Source organism: Phoenix dactylifera, chromosome 17, assembly GCF_009389715.1.
Source record: "Phoenix dactylifera cultivar Barhee BC4 chromosome 17, palm_55x_up_171113_PBpolish2nd_filt_p, whole genome shotgun sequence".
In the NCBI taxonomy this organism is placed as follows: Eukaryota; Viridiplantae; Streptophyta; class Magnoliopsida; order Arecales; family Arecaceae; genus Phoenix; species Phoenix dactylifera.
In genome coordinates, this window is record NC_052408.1 from 11,465,528 (window position 1) to 11,492,301 (window position 26,774).

Consider the following 26,774-nt stretch of genomic DNA (forward strand, 5'->3'; position numbering starts at 1 on the left):
CGCCACATCCGCCCATGAGCGGCCCTTCTCCGCAGCCCCGGAGCCTGAACCCTTCGGCACCTCAGCTCTCCCCGTCTCCAGTGTCGCCGATCCACCCCCCGAGTCGGTCATCCCCACACACTCTCACCTATTCGACAGAATACCCCAAAGGCCCCCCCAGAGAGCGCGAACATTGATGCACCCGCTCTCTCGGGCATTGGCCTCCCAAGGCTTCTCCAGGTTTGTTTACCACAAGCTCAAAACAGAGATGGCTGATACTCCCATTTCTTGTTTTCCTTTTGGCCCTCATCTAAGGACATGAACACAATACTTGGGATTCGAAAAAGACAAGACCTTCAAACTCCAAAGCCGACGGACACCGATTGGTTGGTGCAAGGAGACTTCTGAATGGAACACTGTTTCTCTGCTGTAAACTGTCTTCTTTATGACTTTATCTACCAAGGACTTGTGGCAGGAGCATAATTGGCAAACCATAATTTTGAATTACAACTAAATTCTTTAATTTCTACAAATCAAAAAAGAAGGTTCATGGATCTTGCATGGCACAATGAGATGATCGATCCGCGAACCTGCTAAATAAAGCCCCCCACGTCTGTTGCATCTCACTCAGATCCTTTCAAAATTACAGAATTTTCACAAGCACCACAATCTCTCCTCTGCAGCGTACTTCTATGTAGCAAACATTTCCAACCGGCACAGAACAGCCGAAAAAGATCTGAGAACAATTGTAATGCCTGCATGTTCAAATTTAGAAGCAGAACACTTTCTGTTATAGAGTTCTAGTACAGCGTGGCAGTCCTGTTAGGGTCGACAATTCACCAAGGAAATTTTAATAGCTGCTCACGTTCTATAAGATCAGATGAGGCAAGCTTGAAAGACTGGGAAATACGATATCGATCTTATGAGGTGTGCTTGAGAGACTGGATACGTTTTTTTTTTTTTTTGGATTGGAATATGATATGATATCTTTAATGGCTAGGAGTACACATACTGCTTATTGTTGGTGCTGGGTCGAGGATTGATTGCAGTTGCAATGTTGTTCCTTGGCTCCAATTTGTTGTTTCAAGGACTCCAATTGCTTCTGCAGGCTCATGTTTTCCTGATCAAGATATACATCCCAAGTTAGAAAACAGACAGAAGAAAAAAGTCTAAGCAACCGTTTTCTTGTGCTAATCAAGTTAATACCTTTTGCAGCATGGCAAGCCTCTTAGTGGCGCTTGTTAATGAGGCCTTAACCTGCCAGCAAGATGCTCATTGGCCTCAACATGTAAAATGAACAGCAATATTTATTATATTAACATGTTATGGAAATGAGCATTTAATGAATTAGGAAATGGCTTCCTGCATGTTCCTCAGAATGTTTGAGCAAATAAACAGAGTACCATAAGGTCTTGTTATGGTAAATGTGGTACGCATCCAAACCATACATCTCTCATCTCAGTTCCAGCATTCGATATATGTGCATTCAAACATTCTTTACATTTTGTTTTGAAATTGTGATTCATTAGCTATTGAATCTCCACATTCACCATTCAATTCTTCACCCTGAGATAGTCATCTGAGAACTGCTCATATGTAAAATCAAAGCATAAAATCTGAGTTTAGGACTGCAAAATCTCAAGACTCGCATCAGACAAATCACAGGAAGAATGCGTAGCGGTGTTAGCAGAAGAGTCATTAATACCATAATTTCACACGCTCCATAATGCTCATATCACATCAGACATCGTCTTACTACACCTATATAAAGCATAAACTGGATAAAGCTCTTGGTAGTATCATTAACTCGATATTTTGCCGAAGAAAATCTATAATATTGTGGCTCACTGCTAAATCATGGATCGGTACTGTTTGGTAAAAATATTAAAAGGCAGAAGCATAGAGAGCTGAGGGGAAAGTTAGTAGATAAAACAGTGCGTGATATGCATGTAAAGTAAATGCATTAAGCTGGGGGACATTGAAGTAATGACCATGAACAGTAGGGTGGAAAGCGTTTGCACCCTAAAAAATAATCAGAAGAAAATGACTAATGAATGTGGGAATGGACCACATTCGAAATTTGCAGCATAGCTAGCAGCACGTGAAAGAGGGGTTTTGTTCCTCAGGAAAATCATTTTTATTATTGAGAAGCATGTGATTGTAGAGTTACATGGTCATCTTCTGGACAGCCACCATGATCATGACAAAATAATTGCATTTGTAGAACATGTTAAACATAAGATTAAACTAGTTTTCTGAGAAGGAAGAATCCATGTAAAATTCAGGTAAACCAGAAAAGTTTCAAAGCCAAACAATTAGGTATTTATATAACATGATTTGGTACACAGGTATTTGCACATCTAAATTCCTAAGAGTTCTAGGTAGGAAATATGAACCATCACCAAATAAGCTCCAGAATGTCTTTCAAAATCAACTTCTGTCTTAGTCTTACCTGATCACCACTAAAACACCCACAAATTAATGCTCTTTGCACAGAGAGACATTACCTAGTGATTGAGAAAGAAAATTAAGTCTAATAATCTCATTTTGCACATGTTTATGTTGCTTACTTTTAAACATGTGTGCTAGGTTAGCCTTAGAGCTGGTACTCTCTCTCTCTCTCTCTCTCTCTCTCACCTCTAATCAGAGAATAGTCTAACATAGAAAATGTACATTAAGCTGGTGGGTTCATAAATGCAATAAACTCCTGTTTACACCACATCCTGACTGACAACAACAGCTAAGGATTAACATATGTACAGCCACACAGTGGGGCTGGAATAAAGCAATGACTAAAGGCGCTCGAACCTAGTAACCATACAGGATAAATTAATAGCTTAGACAATAAAACTTTGATATCCTTGAGTTGCACTATGGGAACAAAACTGAATAAGCTGAGGGAAGACTCGATACACTAATAAGATGTCTAACAGGTCGACTGTAAGAGATAACGACTAGGATAGGCCAGATAATTATTGAAAGCATCGACCGACCAATGAGGACTTAGCGTGTCAAGCTTGAGATCGATCGCGTATGATCACCTGTGAAGATTAAGCCATCGGCCTAATGAGAGTAATTGTGGGTGGATACCAGAATGTGAAAGTAGGGAGCAGCTGGTTCCAACTACTGGAATCGTCAGAAGGAAGTGGAGGTCAGGTGTGAACAGGTGCCAGCAATAGAAGTAGATGGTTGCCTGACTGTTTAGCAAAGATTGTATAAATATTGGTATGTAACTTTATTGAAGAGATCTTTGGCAAATCAAATACTTATCAGTTATCTTTATTTATCTTTGCCCTTATCTTTATTTATCTTACATTATCTTAGTTTATCCTTAGTTTGTGGCTCATAGTTTAGATTCATAGCCCTAGCTACCTTCTTCTTTGAGAAGGCGGCGCCTTGATAGTGAAAATCTTTGAAGCTCAAGGTGATATGACCCACAACCACCCTTACCTCTTTCCAATTTCAGACATTGGTGGCATGCACAATTGCACGACCTAGCTAGAGATGCCCGCGCTCTTCCTCATATCTTGTTCCGATAGAAAAGTTGGCCAACAACTCTCCAAGTTAGATATTCTTTAATAATTTATCAATTTAGGAAACATCAATATTTCCAAGGTTATTTACATATCATCAACTTTGTCTCTCATCTTGCATATCATCAATAGATTAGAACAGCCTACTTATTCTCCCATCAAATGCCGTTATGTCAAAGATACTCATCATCAACTAGCTAAAGTAAATGATAATTCCAGTAAGTTTTTAGAGATCCAACTATAAAAAGCTGACGAATGATACCTTCAAGAGTTCATCCTGAAACAGCCTACACTTCTCGACCTCCCCGTCATATTTCATTCTCCATTCAGCAGATTCATCCATAGCTTCCAGATTGGCACGTTCAAATTGTTTCCTGCAGAAGGAAAAACAGAAAGATACATATGTGATAAAAAAGTAATGTATAAAAAATGATTGTGAGCTCTAAAAGCAATATCCTTAATACAATAAAAGAATTAATTACCATTACCTAGTTTAAAGAATACAGATAGCAATCAAATCCAACTTTGACTATGACTAAGCTAAAAGAAGTTTCCAACTGAGTTTCAAGGAAGCAGAATAAAAAAATTCTTATCAGCGGATGCCAACAAATTGCAGAAACAAGAATTCATTGTATAAGTCAAAAATATGAAAGAGAAGCATCATTCATAGTTAGAAGCTATATTATGTGCTAAGATATAGCTACTTTCCAAAGGCCTTGAGACAAATCTATCCCCATGAGAGAATGTGGTATCACTCGAGCAAACTTGAACAGGGGATTCTGGCATAATAACACTGGTAAATGTTTTTAGATGAAGAATCACTTCGCTGGCTCTATGTTGCTTCAAATTTAATAAAGAACTTAAAAATCGAGGCAGTTTTCTTGTTTAGGTATCAACTTTTCATAGGCAATTTACAAGTGTTATTAGCAGTAATCATATGCACAAGGGACTAGCCTTCTTTCATGAGAAGCAAAGAGTGTCAATGCGAAAGAGGCAAAACCCTTAAAAATAACAATTCAGCATCTGAGTAATCACTCTTTAGCTAGGAGGTTTGCATTCTCATCAGTGAAGCAATACACAAGAGGCAAAGGGGAGCTATATCATCAATTCAATCGGCCAGATATCTAGTGCCATCTAGATTAGATTACATTCCATCGAGAATTTCCTCCTGAGATCTTGTTACTAATGTCTTTGCATTTTTATCTTGCACAACAAGAGCAATGTTGAAGTGGTTGATAACAAAAGTCGGCATGCCTTTATTGCACAGGCCTCTCATGTTTTTCAATGACTTGTTTCAATATGGGCAGCAGAAAGGAAGCAAAGTAGATAAATAGGTGCTACACTATTCCTATCATAGACTGGGCTCATCATTTCCAGTTTACATAACGGCGAAACTAATAGAAATTTGACAAAGATCAAAGGAGGCGAGGGGGTTGGGCTGATCTTGGGAGTCCTACTTGTTGCGTTTTGCTTCAGCACAAAGGGTGAAGGAGTTCATCCTACCATAGCGAGAAACGGTGGGTCCAAAAATTACAAAAAAAATCCTTAAATATTTACGACGTCTAACAGATTGACTCCCAGAAGGATTAAATTGTCCTAGAAAAGAATCAGATTGTCAAAGATTTGGCCAAAGAAGAAGGAGACTCCTTTCCAGTTATTTCGGCATCGAGGTCCTTCGAGTCACATGCAGAGGAGCAACGGGTAGATCCGGATCGCAAGAAATGGATAGCAGACGGCACTGTCATCTTTGCCCAGCCCAGATCCCCTCCCGATCGCCTGGATGCAATAAAATGGAAACGCACAAAAAAAAAAAAGATCCAGGTTTCGTTCATGCTAGAATGTCCGAAGATTTGAGACGTACATCGATCTGCAAAACATCACCAGGGATAGGAAGAGGGATTTGCAAACAGAACCGGGGTGGGGGGGGGGTGGAGAAAGAGACGGGGAGGAGAGGACAAGAAGAAGGGAACCAACGGACCTCAGGACTTCCCGATCGTCGGCGGAGAAGGACTCGTTGTCGATGGCCCAGAGGCGGAAATAGATGGCGACTCCAAGAAAGAGAGCCACGACAAACCCCAGAAGGAGGGTTCTCCTCCGCGCGCCCATCTCCGAGCCCAACGATTGAGAAGTCCGATCCCCCAGAGCCACCGAAGAGGACCAGAAACCCCCCACCCGAGCTGGGCCGGTGCTGCTTCGCTTCAGAGAGTTGCAATATCAAACACCCAACGGCCTCCTTCCTCCTCCCCTGCGAGACCGGCTCCGTGTGAAGCCTCTATTGTTCAACCAAGGCGCCTTTCCTACTTACCCCCTGTATTTAGTAAATGTACACGCTGCTGCTGCTGCGCGAATCGGGCTAAGGAAAGGCGAGGCGTGCATCGTACAAAAGCTTGCGTGTCTTTATCAGAAGTTACGCGAATGACCCTCCGTTGGGTTGCCCCAGGCGCACATTACGCAGGCGGCAGAATCGTCCGGAAGAAGACCGGCTGGAGTCTGCAGGAGGTCCTCCCTCCCACTGCAGGACCAAGATTCCACCAAAAACAAGCGCAAGCAGAGGGCGCAGGAAGATCCGCGTTGCAGCCCTCAAGTGATCTCGGGGATCCTCGAAGAACAAGAAAGGAAGCCCGGTCTAGGGTTTCATCTCATCGTATTGCTCTCCTCGCGCACCTCTCTCTGTTCGTGCTTCAACTGGTCTTGTCCTTTCTCCTGGAGCGGCAGCGATCGATGGCCGGGCTGAATCGTTCATCGAGCAATCCCATGAGGAATCTTCTTCCCCCGCAGGAGCTCCTCGACGATCTTTGCAGGTGCCGTGCTCTCCCCATCCCCCTTGCGTCTAATATTTATCAGGAACGATGAATAGCCTTCCCTGTGCCAATTATGATTTTGGTATCAGCTGATGTGCCTGAATAACCGATGCTATCTTGCTTCATGTTCTGTAGCGTGATGATGAAATACGCCCATTTTTTGTTTCTCCTTTTTCCGTCCTTTGTCTGGGTCATGAGATGTTATTCTAATCTGACCGGTAACGACCACCAATTCTTCCTCGATTAAAAAGCTGACTTCTCTTGCAGTCGGTTTGTGCTGAACGTTCCCAAAGAAGATCTGGAGTCATTCGAGAGGATCTTGTTTCTCTTGGAGCAAGCTCATTGGTTCTACGAGGACAATGCAGTCGAACAGAATCCATCACTCAAGTCTCTCTCTTTCAAAGAATTCACATCCCTGAGTATCCTGCTCAACCACTTTGTTTTGTTCCCCAGTGGTATGATTGGTTTTTACTAGTACCTCTGAGTGTTGATCACTTAGCTTTAGGAAGGTTTACCAGTCATTCTTAGTACTCGGTCTATCAATTCATTTCCTTTTCAGTATAATGAATGTTATCGCACCATTGGGTTATGGTACTGGGAGAGGTAGACCTTAAAATTGTAGGAAAGGAAATTGTGCTGGATTATTTAACAGGAATTGATGGCAGAGGAAAAAATTCGGAAAATCAATTAAACACATCTTGGATGATGGTGCTTACAGTGAGTAAGGGTTGTAGCTAATTTTGGTAGCAATGTCAATGAAAGCAATTCATACAAGTGGCCATAAATCATTTTAGTCTTGTAAAAATGTAAAGATGTTGCCATAACTGTCAGAATGTTATATGGTTACATCTTTGTGCTATTGTGCATGCCCTCACATTCTACGAATGTTGTCATGGAGAGGAAAAGAGCTACATATGTGGTCATCCATGTCAAGACACATTAGTTGAAGCAGTACTTTTGAACATCTAGTGGGACTGTATTTTGTTCTTCTTCTCCAAGGATTTATTTCTCAAGTCATTGTAATTATGTCTTGATTTGCCCACTTGAGGAAATTTGCTTGTGTCATATTATTTTTTTTTATTTTTATTATAATAAATCTGATTGTAGGGCTGCAAATGGGTCGGGTTGGGTCGGGTCCTAGGTGACCCCGATCCGACCCGGTTGCATGTTCGGGTCCTAATTTTGGACCCAGACCCGACCCGGTTGAAAAACGGATCGGGTCGGGTCGGGTCCATACCCACCCCAATGGGTCATTCGGGTCGGGTCGGGTCCGGATCTGGTCGGGTCCGGGTCAGATTTGCATTTTTAATTCAATATTTTGTCAACTCCAATACTCCATCACCGATTCACCAATTCACCATCAGGTGAAGCCTTTTGCAAGCTCAACAATTCCTCCTGAAAGGCTGGAAGCGTGAAAATAAAGACTTCACCAACATCAACATGACCATTTTTATCACAACCACTTATCTTTGTATGTTGAATGACATCCATTATCCAATTTTGAAGTCTATAGTGTTTTGATCAAGACCTTGTGACCCATCAATGGCAGGCTCATATTGCACACATTGGATTATTACATCAGTCCATGATTCAAGCGTTCTGTGCACACAACCACAGGAATTCAAATATATGTCATGGTAAAAGAAGTTTCCACCAATACATGCAAAATCTGGGAGCACGCTGGACATGAAAAAAATAAATGGCATCCACGTAAGCAGTAAACTTGGATTTCTTCTGAGATTCAAGGAAGAACAATGACAATCACCTGATAGGAACAGTATACAAATGTCACATGCTCAAATATGGGAGAGCTGAATAGGACACTGTAAAGTGGATGAAGACCACAACAAGACCCAAGCAGAGAAAGTAGATCGAGGAAGACCACAGCACTGTTCAAAACCTCTTGCAGAATATCACAAGTTATGCAAAAAAAAACAAAAACCACAGCACTGTTCAAAACCAGATCAAGGAAGACTTTAGCAGAGAGAATGTCGTGCATATAAAATCTTGAAAACTATGATTAAATCTCAAAAAAATTGTGCAAACTAGGTTAGATCTCACAGATTGGTAGAAAATAAAACAAGTAGGCCGAAATGATGCTCCCCAAGTGTGGCACGCCCCTCCTCCAAATCTTCCGACTATCCCCGAGGACCCCGACGACCCCCACCTCTCCCTCTCCCTCAAGTCCGGCGTCGTTGCCCTGTTACAATGTAAGCCCCCTTCGCCGGAACCATCTCCCGGCCTATGCTAAAAAAAATACGGAGGACTGGAGGAGGGACATACCTTGGGACGCCGAAGAATGGGAAGAGGGAGATCCGCGGAATGGGGAGTCGGAAGTCGAAAGATCTAGGGCACCGAGCACGGAAGCGGGCTACTCTTCTCCAAATGATCCTCCGCCGCAGCTCAAGATCTAGGGCACAGCCGCACGGGAGATCTAGGGCACCGAGCACGGAAGCGGTCTACTCCTCGACGTCGTCGTCTCCTCCAGATGATCCTCCGCCGCACGGGACTCGGGAGATCTAGGGCTAGGGCACAGCCGCTGCGCCGCACGGGAGAGAAAAAGGGAGGAACGGACCGTCCAAGTTCCAACAGGTGATGCGGTCCAGCGGATGATTTATATATCATCCGTTGGACCGTTGCGGGCTGCGGGCAAAGCACAGAGGCCAGAGCACACCTGTGACCTGTTTGTAGCACTGCGGGCCTGCGGCCCAATGGGCTGCATGTCTTAAAAAAATGATCCAAAAAATTGGGTCGGGTCGGGTCGGGGTGCGGGTCGAAATTGGACAGACCCGACCCGACCCGAAAAATAGAACGGGTCCAAATTTAGGACCCGACCCGGCCCCGCGGGGTCCTAAAATGCGGGTCGGGTCGGGTCTTAAGCGGGTTGGGTCGGGTCGGGTCACGGGTTGACCCAACCCCATTTGCAGCCCTATCTGATTGTGCTTGTAAATTTTCCGTTGCACTGATTTGTTCAGCTATCCAGTTAGTTTGGTCACAATTGTTACTGCACTTTAAAGCACATGCACGTGTGCGCATGTGCATATATATAATAGAAATCAGTCTGCCTAGCCCCATACTGTTGAGTTTCGATTTTTAGAAGTTGACTGTTTTTGGCATTGGCAGTAGCACATTGCTCGTCACTGTTTAAGCTTGAATAGCACATTTATTTTTTCAGACAATCTCTATATTTGTTAATGGTTCATTCTTTTTCATATCATTTACTCTACAACTCCAAATATAATCTAAAGAATATACACATCAAGATGCTAATTAGTTATTTTTGAGTTGATCTTAGTTTATCATGATATCCATTTCCTTAATGGCTTATAGTGTTTAATAGTTGTGCTGCTCTGAGACCATATATAGCACATATTGATGACATATACAAGGACTTCACTTCTTACAAGTTTCGAGTTCCAGTAACGGGGGCCATCATTTTGGATGAGACTTATGAAAGGGTAAGCTTATGCAGATAAGAGGAGCTTGTAGTAGCTTGCTTTTTTAGTTCTTTGTTGTGTTTCTTTAATCTAATTATACATTTACCATTATTACTAAAATGTGCCTTGTATTGGTTGCTGCACCTATATCAACAGCATCATCCATGCACATATTTTATGCGCGATTTGAAATGCCCAGAATTCATCTTGAAATATTGTACTTGGTGTTCCCACACAATCACATACCCTTTTAAAATAGAGGAACTTAACAGCCGGTCCTTTCTTTGACTGGACTTTAACATGCTGTCCTTTGATCATTAGCATTTCATTTTTTAGTCTTGCACACTTATACGAGATTTGCACACACTTAAACATGCATTGCACACACCTATACTGGTTCTTGTACCCAATTATATTGTTCTTGCATACAGTTATTACCATCCTGTACTCACTTATGTCTGTGTGTATCCATTATTTATAACTGTGTATACTTATAGCTGCTATGGACCTGGAATTAAAGAAACTTTGAAACTTGGAGTGGGTGTTAAAGTGGATTAAAAGTTACAGCCTGGTCAATGGAGGGACGGGCTATTAAATATACCTTTAAAATAACTAAAAGTTTCCTTTTATTTTTTGATCATTTAGTCATGTGGAAGCTTTTGAGCAGTACTTTCCTCTGAGTGCTGCTGAATGCGACATATAAATTTATACAGAACTGTTCTTCTGTTGAATTGCCTACATAGTTTATTTTCAAATTTTATAAATGACACTACTTACAGAAATCTGTGGCAATTCGTATTTTCTTATCTGTCATCAATAAGCTAATTATTTCTTTAGAAATGGGTATCATGTTGCTAAAAGCTGATTCATATTCTTCTACCTTTCTGCATTTTTTTTAACATAATCAGTTTACTTATTCCTAATATGCTGGTTATGTTACTTTCGAGTTTCAACAACCAATAGGTTTCTTTCTTCCTAGTAGTTTATGCCTGAAATAATACATCATTGAAGCATGCTTCTAAGTTCTCATTTTGAAGTAAAGTTGCACACACACGTTGACATAGAAGTAGGCTTATGATTCGTTGGCAAAGAAAAATCCATATTATCTGATCTCTGTTGAAGATAGATATCAACTTGCCAAAAATATCCATGTGATCGTTTTTGCAGTGTTTACTTGTAAAAGGCTGGAAGGCAGGAGCAAGCTGGAGTTTTCCTCGTGGTAAAAAGAGCAAAGATGAAGAAGACCACACATGTGCTGTTCGAGAAGTAAATATGCCTATTGGTTTCATCTCTTTAGTATTAACCAATATATACCTGAAAAAATCTAAATTCTCATGCGGAGATGATTACTTATTGCTTGTGCAGGAATTGAATTCATTGGTATTGTGCTTTCAAAGGGAACCTCTAATTGAATTCACTAGTTTCTGATATGCAAGGCTTCCCTTAGCAACATGATTAGTTTATAATAATGTCACTGAGTACACAAGCAACTAAAGTTGCTTGAATCTGTTTCAATAGTTTGTTCTTCTGCTTCTTCCAACTGCTAGATGCAACCTCCCATATCCAGATATCTGTTCCCATCTTATGCTTTTAATTAAAAAAACTGCGTCTACTACTAAACAGATAATAGTGACTAACTAGACACAGCAAGTAGGTGCCATCTTCAATAGAGAGAGGCCAGATTTGGTCTTTGTTTGTACTGTTTCGACTTGTTTCCTACCAACTGGTGATGACAGGTTGTGCACTGTGATGGTTTGGATGTATTCTTGTATTTTTATGAACTGATTTAGTGAACAGCATCTACCTTCTTATTGTTTTATGTATTTGCATCTGTGCTGCTTCCTTGAAAATGTTAAGGCATTATTACTCTAATTCCGAAGAACCAAGTACTAGATAAGACTCTGAGTATTTTGATGAATCCCTACCGTATTCGGATAAATTTTGGTATTGTTATTGTTGTTGAAGACCTTTAAGGAATACTTAATGTTCTTATTTTTGTCGGTATTGCTGTTCTCTCGAATTCATTTATCTGGTTCTAATTATAATAGTTGGAACTTAATCTATTTGCCAGTGTAGAGGCTGTTCTTTAGCTGATTATGCTATTTTTGCTTAGCTGTTCTTTTAGAGTTCACTTCCTAGTTTTGTTTCTTCTTTATTTGCTTTTTTTTGTTCTTATTTACTTTTTGTCTGGGGCTGCTAATGGGTCGGGTTAACCCATGACCAGACTGGTCCTGACCTGCTAAGACTTGATCCATTTTGTATTTGAAGACCCATGGGTTGGGCGGGGTTCAAATTGGACCCAATCTAAATTCCTGTTTGGATTTGGCTCTTGTACTTTCAACTCAACTTAATTTGACTTAAACGGTATATCATCCAGGTCTTGTTTGGATCAACAAGAAATGGGTCCAACCCCATCTGAACCCTATAAGGCTTGATCCAAAAACCTGGATCATGTAAACCTCCTTCATTTTAAATATCTTTCCCAATTCATTGAATGAACTTTCAATAAGCCAATTCCTCCTTTTTTCGACTAAACAACTACATCTCCTCTCATCTATTTTTACTTAATTATACTTAAACATTTATATTTCATTGTTTGTTTTGATGGATTCTTATATTTGTGTGTGTGTGTGTGTGTAAGAACTTAAGAATGATTAATTACTTGGACAAAATTTAAAGTTTTTAAATGAAAATTCAACTTTGTTTTGGCTCTTTTTAGTTTTATTTTAATTGTTTAGTGATTTATATTTGGTTAACAATTATTATATTTTAGCTATAAAAGAATATTTTGATGTTTGACTCAAACTGCAAATCTGACCCTACTTGGTCTTGACCTAAACCCTAGTATTTTGGGCTGGGTCATAGTCATACTTGACCCATCCTAAGCTGAATGACCTGCTGGGTCTAAAATGTCTTCCATGGACACGGCTCAACCCGACCTAATTAGCTAATAGATTGGGTATGGTTCCAAAATCATGACTCAAATATGAAATTAGGTTGGGTCGGGATCAAGCATGCCATGGTCTGACTCGACCTGTTTGCAGCCCTACTTTTGTTGCTCTAGTCAGACACTCTTACTTACCTGCTATTATTTAAATGACCAATGCAGGTCCTGGAGGAAACAGGTTTTGATGTTTCAAATCTTTTGAAAATGGATGATTATATTGAGGTTGTAATTGGACAGCAAAGGGTTCGACTTTACATAATAACAGGGGTGAAGGAGGATACTGTATTTGCACCTCTAACTAAAAAGGAGATTAGTGTATGTAATTTTGTCATCTTTTGGTACATCTCTCGATCAAAAGTACTTCTATCAATGTTTTAATAGATCACAGTTGGTTGAATATTTCTGCATGGCGGCATGATTTTCTCTCTTTCTCTTTTTTTTTTTGTGGGAGTTTAATTATGCGTGCCTAATGTAGAAAAAAACCCGCTCCCTTGCTGTCTGCAGGAAATCTCATGGCACCGGCTGGATGAACTTCAACCAGCTGGTGATGATGCAATATCACGAGGAGTGAATGGCTTGAAGCTTTACATGGTTGCTCCTTTCTTAACGTCAGTATCTGATAAATTTTAGTGTGTGAAATATGTGCTGCTGTATTTGTTTATTCTCTTAACAGTTGTTTGCAGCATCTTTAGCCTAAGTCCTTTTTTTTTCTCCTGACTGTTTGCAGAGCTCTGAAAACCTGGATTGCATCACATCCTCCTCCCGCATCTCAGAAATCAGATGCATCTGCTAGAGGTTTGGTTGCCTATTCTGCCTCTCCTCTCAAAGCTCAAGTATTGGAACCAAGAAAATTGATGCAGTGCATGTTTTTCTTCAACTAGGAAGCACAGAAAATTAAAATCATGTATTGTCTGTACTGTGTATCTATATCGCATACTGATACTCGTCGGATGGTTCTTGGATACATGTTATATATTGTGTTTAAGTATCTTATTTTTTAAAATTTAGAAAACGCTCTGAATACTTTCCAGATACATTTTAGATACTTCTTTGGTAGCTACATTAATGTCTGATGATGTGCCTGTAAAAGTTAATACTACCATGAAGTACGGACTATATTATTTTTGATAACCTATTATGTTCTATCATTGTTATTTTATATACATATGTGCATACACACATATTTACATATTTTCATTTGCATCTATACACATACATGCATATACATATAGATGGACTTGGCTATACTCTAGTGGATCTCCACTCAGATCCGGTTAATTCTAAGACCGGACAATGGGTGTTTCATATTGATGACTTGGTGCTGCTGGATATGATCTACTACCTTTAAATTGCTTACGTACCAAAAAATCATATTTATGTGTGCATGCATGTATGGATAAAATAAATACATACAAAAGTACATGTATTATATATGTGTATGTGTATGCATGTACATATGTATATTGCTTGGTATATTCTACTGCCCATATTATGTCATATCCATATCCATGCTTCCTAGTTCTTCAAGGTACCACGGAGTCATTTAATTTTACACATTACTCTTTCTGATGAATATTGCTTTATTCATGGCTAGGCACATGCGTGTGGAAAGCGAAGAACAATTCCGGAGGTCCAATGACTACTGAGAACCCATTGGTCAGAGTGGGATCTGAATCTTATAATGCTGACAATGCCCCTGGTAAAAGCTTCAGAAACTTCAGGTTTGATACTGATAGCATCATACAGTCTATAAAAGCAGCTTTCTCTGCCAATTAAGATGTATATATATGACTGTTAAGCTATACCGCATGTGTATGGTGTAGTCATTTTTGTATTACTGCATGGGGCATTCTGAGTTTTGAGTAAAAATAGTTGTGTTATTCAAGCACGGCTGCATGAATTTGAAGGAGTGGAATTGCTGAGCCTTTAGAACAATATAAGGTTGTGGTTTGCGGTACACACTTCCTTGCATCTCACCCAGTATCTTGATTGTTGGTGCAAATGGTAATGTGGTACATTGAAGATACCCAGATCCTTGCTCCGGAACAGCGCCGCATGGTTCTGCATCTTTGGCAGCTAGTTTGGACCTTCCCATTAAGTGATGGACTATATCTTTTTGTGCACCCAACTGGATCCGTGCATCCCTACTGGTTGATGCGGTCTTTGAGATAATGTAGCGGGTGACCTATCCTTTTGTTTTAGGTATGGGGGTCTATATTATAATCGAAGAAGGGAATTTGAACGAGGGTCCTACGTGAAAAGATAATTTATGTGGAGAGAATCTGAAGGGATTTAGTAGATGGTGAACTCCAGCATGCACTTCAGAGAACTAAACCATATGTTCGGCAGAATCACCGAGGTCCTTGGGCGTCAATATGCTATCCGTTTCGCATCAGAGAGGAAGGGCGCATCGATCAACACTGCCGCCTCCGAAGGCGCATTAGATTCGGCAGTCGATGGTGCGGATGGATCTTTAACCTGTTGAGCTCCTCGGAGTCCTCCATCCTAATTAACGGTAAGCCGGGTAGGACCTTTTCGTACGTAGAAGAGGTTTTCGCCTCCGAAGGCGCATTAGATTCGGCAGTCGATGGTGCGGATGGATCTTTAACCTGTTGAGCTCCTCGGAGTCCTCCATCCTAATTAACGGTAAGCCGGGTAGGACCTTTTCGTACGTAGAAGAGGTTTTCGGCAGGGAGATCCGCTCTCCCCACACCTCGTCCTTCTTATAGCCGATACACTTGACCGAATCCTCAAGGTGGCTGGTTAGCTAGCTGCTTCAAAGAACCCGATTGCCGGTATCGGTCCTCTCCGCATCACCCGGCAATTCCAGAGCCTACAACTCGCCGAGGACACTCTGCTGTGCATCTGTCAAACATATTTCCATTCTCAAGTTTATTCTTTACTCCTTCGAACATCTTTCAGGCCTCAAGATTTAACTTCGAAAACTCTCAGATCCTGGGGCTCGGTTTAGAAGTCTGTCTACCGAACTGAAAAAATCGCCAACCTGGGGAGTAAGGACGCGGCCGAGCTCCCGATGATCACTTGCCTGGGCATCGGGGCATGCCACTACAGTACCATTCTACACTTGAAAAGGCAGTTTGGAACTTTCTTGCGGCAAAGGTGGTAACAAAAGCTCTCAGAATGAAAGAAAGGCAAACTCCTTTCTTTGGCGGGTAGATTAACGTTGGTAAACTCCGTTCTCTCCGCAGTTCCGACGCACTGGATGCGAACCTTCCTACTCCCCCACGAAGTCATCCAAAAAATCGACAAAGCGAGGAGACGAATCATGCTCGCCGGGACATTGCTTAGCTAGCTGGCCTTCTATCTGCCGCCCGAGGAAATTTGGAGGCTCGGGCATCATCAACCTGAAGGTCTTCACTCGAGTACAGCTGTGTAAATTGGTGGTCGAACCTCTATGCAGAACCTACCAAGCCCTGGAGCAACCTGGTACGCACGCAACACATATTATATATATGCTAGCCAACTGCCCTCCCCATCGTCGAAAAAAAACAAAAAAAACAAACCTGCGATGCTCATTACCATTTTTGGGGGAGTGAACAAAACCCTAGGAATCTTCCAAACTCCGACCAAGCACCAAATTGGTAATGGCCAACTTACCTCGTTCTGATTCGACTGCTGGATGGGGAACCGGCCTCTTAGAGAGAGGTTCCCAAGCCTCTTCGCTTTCGTCAAAGACCAAATAGCTTCGGTAGCCAAAATCAGGACCGATCAAGAGCTTGACAATGAACTCAGGTTTCCCCTCACAGCCCGAGCCCAAATGGATATGTAAACTCTTAAGTGAAGCTCTCTGCAAGGGGTAACCACAGCTCTAAGGCATCCTAGCGCTCGTTTTGGACAAAGTGCCTAATTCAATTATTGTTAAAGGCGCATTTTTGGGGATTAAGCCTCAACTGGTACTGACGTATTCGGTCAAAGAATCTCCTTAATGCCGCACAGTGTTCTTTCAAGATTCACAGTCCTGTTATTCTGGCCTCATAACAGAGCATTCATCAGTCTTAATGCACAGATTCAGTCAAAAGGAAAAAAAAAAAAAACAAACAATTTAAGGAGCTTCAACAGCTCCGTTACAGCAGAATGTTCGTCTCAAAAGTATACCTTTTTTTGAGAAAAAGTATACCTTCTTCATATCAGCTAAATCAGCATGAGAAGAGGAGGTAAAGAAACCTTTGGAAAACAAATTGTATATACTGAACAACAAATTTGCCTCACACAGATTTTGAAGGAAAACTCAAGAATGGAATAAAAAATTAATATTACATGGATCAGGCTAGGAATTGCCTTTTAATTGCCAACTGCATCTCTGACAGCCAAAAGTAATTTCAGCATGGCATATTTTGCCTCCTTGTCTCATAATTTGAATGATGAGAGGATTTGGTCCTTTCTTTACATGGAGGTCTAGAGAGTGGCGGGTAACTTAAATAGATCACCAGCACATCAGAAATGCTATCGAGTGTATTTTTAGTATTTGATCGGCCCATCTAAGCTGCCAGATGCAAACTGCAAAAGGAAGCAAGGATTAAAAAAATATTTGGGGTTTGTTCCTTTCGATCTTTCGCATGATAGGCTAAACACGATGGCGAGACTATCTGAAAGCCATGCTCACCTGTCTGACTATGGGATTTGTGGATGTGGTAAATTCATGAGTCATTCCTTCCCACACTATCCTTCCCTCATAAAGAAACAACAATCTGGCAAAGGAGTTGTTAACCTATACTCAGTATAAGAATGAAAAACCTGTAAAAATTTTGGAAGTCTAAGAAAATGCTATTACCTATCAACAGCTCTTTTTATGGTGCTGTGCTGATGAGTGACAACCACATAGGATGCGATCTTTCCTGGCTTTCCAAGGGCATCCTCTCCTTTCATATGCACAGAGCGGATGAGATCTTCAACTACGGTGGAAGCAATAGGATCAAGTCCTGCTGTGGGTTCATCATACAAGAGCACCTGGTCGAGGAAGAATTTGAGGAAAGGCATACAATACACAGCCTGGTTTCAAAAATGGTTGCTATTTTGGTCTCCTCTTGAAGACAAACACCCACTAAAACTAGGAAATTTTGAACAGCAGCTACATTCTTTTCAAGAACTTGTCTAATCTCAAATCAGCAAGGAATGAGAACAGTGTTTTTTTTCAAAGGTATTGTTGTTCTTCCTTAACAATGACCATTCTAGCAAAGAATGAAATAAATAAATTGTTGCCTAAGAAGACAACCCAAGAGGGGGGGTGAATTGGGTTTTAAGTAATAATTGCAAATTAAAACTTAATGAGTAACTAATTAAAATTATTGCAGGCAGATTAATTAGATTACTAGTTGTAGTGAGTGGAGAAGATGGAAGAGACAATGAACCAATTACAAACACAAGAGGTTTTATAGTGGTTCGGAGCTAACCCTTGCTCCTACGTCCACTCCCCAAGCTTCACTTGGGAGTTCACTATAATCTCTAGGATTACAGCCGGTTGTTTTACAAGTTCACAACCCAACTTGTTGTTTTCACGAGATCACAACGAACTCGGTCGGTTTTCACAGGCTCACCGACTAGAACCACCCGATTGTTTTTCCGGGATCACAATCGAACCCTTACACCGTTGGTTTTAACTTCGGCTCACCAACAAACCTTAACAACCTTGATTCAATCCCCTGATTGAATCAAGTAACAAGAAAACAGTTTGTAAAGAGTACAGGAAAAGCTTCTTTAAAAGCAAATATGAACAATATAAATAATGTAGAGTTAGAAGCCCTCAAACAGATTTTGGAAGAGGAAGTAGGGCTCTGAGTCTCCTCTTTGAATGCACTGAAGATCTGATGTCAGAGGAGAGCCTTGAATGCGAAGGAAACGTTTGTTGGATGAAGTTCAATGCGCTTTTTCCTTCTTTCTCTTGTATTTACTCTTGAGAGCCTTTGGTAGGTGGAAATCCCTTTTTGTTTGAATGGAATAGCTCCCCTCAGTGTCTACTACTGTTCACTCTAGCTATTTAAGCAGTCCACTTTGAAAACTAGCCGTTAGACACCATTTTATGGCCGTTCTGCACAATCTGCAACTCCTGATAGTGTATCCGTTGGGATCGGAGTCGACTCGCTCGATCTGGAGTCGACTCGGCTGTTGCTGGAGTCGACTTATGCTTTACTGGAGACGACTCGCCCACTGGTCAGGATTTGAATTAAAGTGCTGTCTCGTTCTGGAGTCGACTCGGCCAACCCTGGAGTCGACTCGCCAATGTCCGGAGATGACTCGGCCCTCTGGAGACGACTCGTTCTCAGGGTTCCAGAGATCTGTTTTTCTGCATTTTTTTCTCGAGTCGACTCGGATCATCTTGGAGTCGACTCGGCTCTCAGAGTCCGAAAACTGTTTCTCTGTATTTTGAGTTGAACTGCCTCGGAGTCGACTCGCACTTTGTTGGAGTCGACTCGGCTCTCAGAATCCGAAAACTGATCCTCTGTGTTTTGGCTTGAACTCCCTCGGAGTCGACTCGCACCTTGCCGAAGTTGGTTCTCTGCCTTCTAGTCTTGCTTTCCTCTGAGAGTCGACTCGTACTTAACTAGGAGTCGACTCGCCAAACTTCGGAGTCGACTCGTAACCTTCTGGAGTCGACTCGGTTGCAGGGTCTGAAATACATTGTTCTGTCTTTCTTCTGTTACCCTTTGGAGTCGACTCGGAAACATCGGGAGTCGACTCGGAAACCATCGGAGTCGACGCGAACCCTTCTGGAGTCGACTCGCTGACAGGGTCTGAAAATCAACTTTCTGTCTTTCTGTCAGTTCTCAGTCGGAGTCGACTCGTAGTGTACCGGAGTCGACTCGAGCATGTGCCAGAACTTCTGAAACACTTGGAGTCGACTCGTAATCTTCCGGAGTCGACTCGAGCTTCAGACTTTGGTTTAAACTGAGTTCCAAACTTAGCCAAAATGTATTGAACCAAAGCTAGAGACACTTAAGCATAAATTCACAAATATTTGGCTGAAACACTAGATTGAATTCATTAGTATAACATCAGATATACTCAATTGCTTTGAGCTCATCAAAATCAAATAGGGTTATAATCAATCACTCCACATAAATGTATCCAAATTGTGAATCCAGTGGTTTCAAATGCAATATTGAGTGGTGTGTACATTTTCTGTAAGGACGATTGTAACAGTTATTACTGAATCAGTGGTAAGATAGTAAAACAACATGATAACCTAAAAGGGTGCTGGTTTTTAATGCTGAATGTATATCAGGTTATATACTCCATTGTATAACTGAATAATAAAAGAAGCCAATTCTACTCATGGGCATACCTCTGGTTCTACCACCTCCTTTGTGTTATCAAAGATCAGAGACCTAGCTAAAGCTACACGTTTTTTCATGCCACCAGACAGTTCAGATGGCAAACGGTCTTCAACTCCCTGCAAAGATAATAATTCAGGAATAGCGCAACTGATGTAACAATATACTGAATTGACCTAGTGGTCAGCAATGTAATCACCAAGACAGAGAACTGAGAAATCATAAAGCATGAAATGATGTGCAAATTGTTAAATATGTCAGAGGAAACTGTTATGTATGGATGCATGGAATGCTCAGTCCTAAGGACTTTGGCAGATACAATACAAGGAGAACAATCGAGACACTGAAGGTGCTAAGCCAGGAATTATTAATGGAATGGCAGTTTATAAAAAGAATTTGGGCCCTAATGAATTAATGCCTCCTGATCATTAACTAATTCTACAAATTCATGGTCGATGGTGGGAAGAGATGCTCATTTGACAAATTATAGTGGACTGTTGAAGTTACAAAAGCTATATGTATAAAACAATGCATGGATTCATCCTGAGCAAGAAGCAAAAGCTGAAACTGAACGATTGTTATTAAATTTGTCAGACATGCCAAAAAAAGAAAAAAAAAAGCATAAAATTAGCCCAGTGACACTGACACAAGATGCAGTGATTTTAAGTATCTAGGGTTCATATACAAGATCCAGCAATTACAAATAGGCCACGAATGTTGATGCGATCATTGAGAACTAAACATGGTTGGTTTGGTGTTTTGCCTTAGATTACATGCCATAAAGAGATGATGACAAAAATATGAGGAATGCTGGAAAATGGATGGACACTAGGATGGGCATGGATCCAATATATCATGGTTCGTTATACCAGCGTAAACTGGATGGTACGGGCCGTACTGTACTGGTTCGGTATCGATATCTGGTATGGATGGTGTACCGATACTTGGTACACCGAAAAGATTCTATACCGTACTGTACTAACATAGTGCTAGTGTGGCACTAGTACGGGGTCCGGTATCGAGATGTCGAATCTTGCAATATATAGTATTTGTGGATATGGTTCAGTCTTCTCCAAAACTCAGGATGTGGACATGGTAATGCATATACTATGCCATGCAACTCACTGATCCATGGAGCAGTTGAATTGATATGCTTGCTTAGAAGATAATTCATATTTCAAGGTCATGAATTTCCACCCAAAATCAGTCTATTCTTTCTCAAAGAGTGAACATCACAAAGAAGGGCACAACTAAAAAGTGTCTAATTATTTCTTTTTTTTAATTCAAAAAAAGGGACACGGTGGTCTCGTTGAATCCAAAATCTAGATGCTTCATAGATATTTCAATGTCCAGAACTGTTGGATAAAGGGTGGTATACATTCCATTTGTATCAAAAAAAGGGTGGGATACATTCTATGAATGAAGACATGATATATAGGCTTCAAAAGGTTCCCATATCTCATACTGTATTTGTACTGCATTTGATGCATTAGTGTAAGCAAACTAGAAAATATTTGCTAATTATTGTCTAATATCATTCACTGTCTGGACATGATATGTCTGTTGCAAAAGAAACAAATTTCCACCCAAAGCTGGAGAATTCCATTAACTTTGCTCCATGTAAAAGACTGATATCTTTGTTCTCAGTTCTTGACAACCAACCAATTAAGAAAATTATCATTTTAAAATATTGAACTCAGTTACCTCTACATGAAAGACCTCATAGAGCATACCATAGACTAAATATAAGCAAAACAATATTGAATTTTTATCTGCTTAAAAATTTTCCTGCTTGTCACTTAATACATAGACACTGAATGTTCTATGTAACTTCATTAAAATTTACTAGACCTCTGCACGTGTCCATAAGAGGAAGCCCTTAGGTCATGGTAAAGCTCAAGGGTCGTAGTAAGTAAAGCAATCAAAGTTTTTCTTCTACTCAGAAAAATTGGAGTTCTTTTTTGTGAAATGGAGAGAATTTTGGGAAAGGGGAACTACATATAGAACCGGTAGTTTCTTTCTAAAAGAGAAAGAGTGCCCCTTGGAAAAGGAAAACCATATGTGAAATAAAATATTGGAATATGAAATGCTCGAGAGAAAAGTGAGTGCATGGTGGGCCTCTGGTATCAGGAAAAATATTAAAATAAGTAGAGTCAAAACTAGGGTGGAGTCTAAATCCCAGAGTTTGATTTATAATAGTAGAGCTGTCACAAGATCAAATACTTCCATTTGAATAAACCTTAATAGATCCCTTGGTCTTTTTTAATAAAAAAAGCTTACAACTTGCATTCTCATATTACAATTGTATGACAATCATACAATTTACATCAGAACTTTGGTTTTGGGTTTTAGATGGTTTGTTATGGTCAAGGGTGCAAGATGCAGTTGAATAACCACTTTTTTCTTGCATCCTCTCTTGTATCTTTAATATTCTTTTTCTCACTAATCTCAAAGGTAAGATTTAACATGAGAAAGTAACTTTAGCCCTATTGATAGAAACATGCATAAATTAGCCTAAATTCACTATTTAATGTACCTTTAGCCCCACTGCTGCCAAATTTTCTGCCACAAGTTCTGCTATCCTATCCTCTGACATCTTGGAATTTTCATACCTAAAGGCGGAGAGGCATATCAGGCAACAAAAACCAGGCAGGATATATGTAGTTATCCAAAAAACTATAATCATCCCTTACAATAGAAAACCAACATTTTCACGGACTGTAAGAGAATCAAAAAGTGCTGCACTCTGAAACACCTGCATTGGTAATTAAATGAGAGCATCAGTTAAAGAGAGGTAACACCCTAGAGACTGAAGAGAGACGAATATCAATATCTCTCATGTTCAGTAATAACTGAGGATCTGTCTTCAAGAAAATGTTGAAATACAGTGTATATAAAAGCTGATGAGCAGAGCTACAACCTTATGTCTATTGTTTGTTAACAACAAAATGGATGACTTGTACTGTTTATGAGGTTTGTTCGATGGAGTAGAAAGTTAGAAACAAAAAGCAATTTAAAGGAACAGAACAGGTGTACCAAGTGACAACATCTGGTACTTGATCCAGATCTTGTTTATAGAGTCTGTTTTCATTAATAAGCATAGTTAGGGTACATAAAGAAGATATAATTAGATTGTAATTTTGATAAATTATTTTTTAGACAGGTTACTACTTTTACATTAAGTTGCATGAGGCCAGAAGTATCTGCATCTAAACAAAGCAGTTTCAAAACACCATTTTAATGTTACTTAGATGCAATTTGAAAGCTCCTATCACAACTATAACCAAGGTTCGCTGTACCGGTACCGAACCCCGTACCGGTGCCGCACTAGCATAGTGTCGATACGGTACGATATGGAGTTTTTTTGGTGTACCGAAGATCAATACGCCACCTATACTGATACCGGTACCGAACTGATATGGTACGGTATGCCTGGTATTGTCTAGTATGGTACGACATACCATGACTATAACTAAAACATACACATACTTGGGTATAATCTACAAAATAAAGGTCTCAAAAGAAGAAGTCTTTTGCTAAAAATAAGAGGAATTTCTTGAGAAAATGACCACCATAGGGCTAACTGACATGATTCTGCTTAGATTATGCAAACTTGAAGATAACTAGACCAACTCAATTACTTAAAAACAAAAAAGTACCAAGCCAATCCGGAGGCCTGAGATTTCCTCATCACTGACCAAACCACGTCTCTTTCTTCCACAGATAAAAACCTCACCCTGCTAATCATGAAATAAAACACAAAGCGTTAAGCATCCTTGGATGAGAGAGAAAGAGAGAGAGAGAGTTGCAGAAGCCTACTGGCAAGGGAAAACAAATATAGCATCAAATTTATTACCTTGTCTGGGGCTAAAAGCCCGGCCATTATCTTGAGCACCGTTGATTTGCCAGTGCCTGAAGGGCCTACAATCCCAACAGCTTCACCATGCCTAATCTGAATTAAAAAAGACTAGTGAGCAACTCATAACATAATTTTAGTTCCAAAAACGTTCCAAGTTTACAAGCTAAATTATTATTAAAGGAGTATGTGAAAATAGCAAGCCAAACTTAATGAATATGAAAATGGTGCACAAGATGCTCAAAACTCTGGGCTACTTGGTCCAGGAAGAAGAAGTTAACAATAATCTCCAAAAACTTTATAGGGGGGTGAAAAAAACTTTGTAGGGGGCTAAAAAATAAAGCGAAGCATGTTGACCCAACTTATTACCAGAATAAAAAAAAAGATGCATATGAAGTAGAAAACAAAACAAACAACACCATTTAGAATTGAACTCCTAAACTCAAAGGAAGGTAGTAAATATGTACTTGGAAGAAACCTCTGATGAATCATCCATATACATCATTTTTTTAGGAGAAATCAATATGCAACATAAACATTGCCCGAACTAGAAAAATAGAGAAGACAGGAACTATCAGAGCACGTTTGACATCTGTTTGCAAAACCCTATCCAAATAAGTGAATAGCTGAATACATGACCAAGCCTATAATGCAATTATCACGGGATGATGTCAGCACATCCAGTATAGGAAAAGAAGTAAAAAAGAAGCATGATCAGATGCTGGCTCGAACAAGCTCGGGTAGATTACAACCTACCTACAACGATGTTGTATACAAATTAAGTAGCAAAGCATGAAGAGCAGATTAGCTAATATTTGTAGCAAAATAAGTCTGGATGTGCTACTTATAAAGAAATCATCACTGAAAATGTACATGATACAAAGAAGCAGACAAAATTTACCTTGAAGCTCACACCTCTCAATATTTGCTTGTCCCCGAAGGATTTGTGGACATCTCTGCACTCGATAAGAATGTCATGTTCATCCCTGACATCATTACCCACTCCCAAATTCTTGGAGATGGATGAATTCTAACAAGATAAGCCATAGAAGTCATTAAATAAGAAAAATTAATGGCAGATAAGATGGAACATAGACAATAATTAAGTCTTAAATTCCTACGCCATTGAGAGTCATTGATCGAAACACCAAGCACATGACATTATGTAGGTAACCAGTTCAATAAAATTTATCAAGTACAGCGGGATTACGAGAATAGGATAATGAGGGTGATCTTTTCTGATGATATGAAGTGCTTGAGTTTTGAGCATGTGCAATCGGCTGTTTTGTCATTGCCTCTGCCTTTAGCTTTGACAAGCAATCCTTGCAGCTATTTTTTGACCTTAATGCTCTTACACGAGTGCAAAAGAATGACTGAAAAGGTTAAGCAGGAATAGGGACCTGACTAGGTATACAACTTGAGTGGATGGAGAAGAAGAATCCGCAGTTAAACAGATGGTGCCAGGCTAGTTAATTATGATTACCACTACAGGTATAGCAAGAAAATATCATGAAAGAATTATAGTGGTCTCAGACCCCACGCTGGCTTTGGCAAACAGATAGGTGATGGACATTTGTGGCCTGTTAGGTCTAACGAAGAACACTTTGCGGGCATTCTTCATTAGTTGGTGGCCTATTTCGTCTCGAGGCTTTAATCCGTGAATCTAATGCGATAGATTGATTCAACGGATGGCTGGGCCAATTCGATCTCATAAAAATCCAACTGAACCTGCTTGGATGAGAAACAATTCGCAGGAACATCCAGTGGAGCCTAAAGAAATTAACCCAACGAAAAGAACAGATTGGGGGGAGGGATTTTTTACATAGGTATCGAGGGAAGGAGGGCCGTCGCCCCAATTCCGCGGAGGGGCGGTGCAGGCGCAGAGGATCTTCCTCCCACGATCCCAGCACGAACCGCCCCACCTCCTCCTGACGCTGCTGCTGGGAATGAGAGGTTTCTGATGCCCCCGGAGACCGGTGGAGGGAGAGCTCCGCAAGCTGGCCCATAAGACCGTACTGCTCGACATGTCCGTGCGGGAGCCGGAGCCGGAGCCGGAACCGGGAAAGACTGATGAAAATGATGATGACGTTCCGCCCGCGATTATAATCTGGCGAACAGAGGGAGAGAGCATAGGTTCTCTTGGAGATCTCCGCGCCGATGGTGATGCATTGCACCCCCAACAAGGAAGGAGAGAAGTAGATTCGGGCACCAACCTTTTGACGGAAAGAAAAGAGGGGGGGGGGGGGGGGTTGCGAATTCGCGCAGCGAGAAAACGTGCCCGCTGGCTTGGATTGCGAGGAGGGTGCAATTGAACGCTTGCGTGCGTTCGATTCAGACCGATACCTCTCCCTCGTCGGCTATCAGAAAAAGTGTAAAAGCCCCCCAGCCACCAGCCAGGAGGAAAGTCACACGTCCGGGAGGACGGACGGACGATGTGGTTTGAAGATGGATGGGGCACAGGCGATATTTTATCCAACGTGGCGTGCACCACGTGTTGCATATAGTTTGGGCCCTTTTTTTTTTTTTTTTTTGACCGATGTTTAACGTCTAACCCTTCTATTTAACAACCGGTCCAGCTATATATTAATATTCTATTATAAAGCGAAAATGCCGCAAACCCGAATAGCAGGAAGAAAAAGTAGGTCGGGCCAACTCTAAATTAAGTGTGTTCCAAGCTTTTTTAACTGTGTACCGAGATGATTTAACTGTGTGACAGGCTAGATTAAGTGTGTTCCAAACTTATTTAGTTATGTGTCGAGATAATTTAACTGTGCCAGACTGGATTAAGTGCTCAAACATTAATTAACTATGTGCCAAGCTTACTTAAATATGTGCTATGCATTTGGTACCAAGCTCACTTAACTATTTTTCTTTTCTTTCTTTCTTTTTCTTTTCTTTTTTCTTTCCTTCTTTTTCTTTCCTTCTCTTCTTT

General features: G+C 40.7%; 3 protein-coding genes across 6 annotated transcripts; 1 reads left to right on the forward strand and 2 right to left on the reverse strand.

Annotated features, from left to right (window-relative positions):
- Positions 1–462: 462 nt before the first annotated feature.
- LOC103718246 lies at positions 463–5,802 on the reverse strand. Of its 2 annotated transcripts, XR_005506689.1 has the most exons (5): positions 5,491–5,802; positions 3,775–3,886; positions 1,186–1,236; positions 845–1,099; positions 463–735 (listed from the first exon to the last, which is right to left on the reverse strand). XR_005506689.1 is itself a non-coding variant. In XM_008806965.4 (4 exons), exons 1-4 carry the CDS (start codon positions 5,616–5,618, stop codon positions 995–997), a joined length of 396 nt encoding a protein of 131 aa, XP_008805187.1. In that variant the 5' UTR covers positions 5,619–5,802; the 3' UTR covers positions 474–994. The 2 variants fall into 2 exon arrangements, 1 of the variants encoding a protein (XP_008805187.1); XM_008806965.4 differs by having other exon boundaries at positions 474–1,099.
- A 144-nt stretch (positions 5,803–5,946) lies between these two features.
- On the forward strand, positions 5,947–14,654 carry LOC120104227 (mRNA-decapping enzyme subunit 2-like). The gene is made up of 8 exons (XM_039115032.1): positions 5,947–6,313; positions 6,581–6,732; positions 9,644–9,771; positions 10,918–11,016; positions 12,860–13,012; positions 13,202–13,305; positions 13,425–13,492; positions 14,292–14,654. Exons 1-8 carry the CDS (start codon positions 6,234–6,236, stop codon positions 14,471–14,473), a joined length of 966 nt encoding a protein of 321 aa, XP_038970960.1. The 5' UTR covers positions 5,947–6,233; the 3' UTR covers positions 14,474–14,654.
- A 2,219-nt stretch (positions 14,655–16,873) lies between these two features.
- On the reverse strand, positions 16,874–26,268 carry LOC120103867 (protein TRIGALACTOSYLDIACYLGLYCEROL 3, chloroplastic-like). Of its 3 annotated transcripts, XM_039115035.1 has the most exons (11): positions 26,056–26,268; positions 25,665–25,949; positions 24,744–24,872; positions 23,843–23,938; positions 23,646–23,726; positions 22,680–22,741; positions 22,523–22,598; positions 19,998–20,105; positions 17,490–17,707; positions 17,322–17,406; positions 16,874–17,215 (listed from the first exon to the last, which is right to left on the reverse strand). In XM_039115035.1, exons 2-11 carry the CDS (start codon positions 25,866–25,868, stop codon positions 17,177–17,179), a joined length of 1,098 nt encoding a protein of 365 aa, XP_038970963.1. In that variant the 5' UTR covers positions 25,869–25,949; positions 26,056–26,268; the 3' UTR covers positions 16,874–17,176. The 3 variants fall into 3 exon arrangements, with proteins under 3 accessions (XP_038970963.1, XP_038970961.1, XP_038970962.1); XM_039115033.1 differs by having other exon boundaries at positions 23,646–23,723; positions 25,665–26,267; XM_039115034.1 differs by having other exon boundaries at positions 17,490–17,665; positions 23,646–23,723; positions 25,665–26,264.
- Between the last annotated feature and the right edge of the window lie 506 nt (positions 26,269–26,774).

Bases quoted from the DNA above. Each gene is read 5' to 3' on its own strand.
- LOC120103867 (XM_039115033.1), bottom strand. From the start codon at position 25,973: ATGCTCTCTCCCTCTGTTCGCCAGATTATAATCGCGGGCGGAACGTCA. The intron at 23,939-24,743 runs GTAAATTTTGTC...TTTTTAATTCAG, and splicing joins TGAGAGGTGTGAGCTTCAAG to ATTAGGCATGGTGAAGCTGT. The intron at 17,407-17,489 runs GTAATAGCATTT...CTCCTTTGCCAG, and splicing joins ATAAAAAGAGCTGTTGATAG to ATTGTTGTTTCTTTATGAGG.
- LOC120104227 (XM_039115032.1), top strand. From the start codon at position 6,234: ATGGCCGGGCTGAATCGTTCATCGAGCAATCCCATGAGGAATCTTCTT. The intron at 13,013-13,201 runs GTATGTAATTTT...TGCTGTCTGCAG, and splicing joins TAACTAAAAAGGAGATTAGT to GAAATCTCATGGCACCGGCT. The intron at 13,306-13,424 runs GTCAGTATCTGA...GACTGTTTGCAG, and splicing joins ATGGTTGCTCCTTTCTTAAC to AGCTCTGAAAACCTGGATTG.
- LOC103718246 (XM_008806965.4), bottom strand. From the start codon at position 5,618: ATGGGCGCGCGGAGGAGAACCCTCCTTCTGGGGTTTGTCGTGGCTCTC. The intron at 3,887-5,490 runs GTCCGTTGGTTC...TTCCTTCTGCAG, and splicing joins GACGATCGGGAAGTCCTGAG to GAAACAATTTGAACGTGCCA. The intron at 1,100-1,185 runs GTATTAACTTGA...TATCTTGATCAG, and splicing joins GGCTTGCCATGCTGCAAAAG to GAAAACATGAGCCTGCAGAA.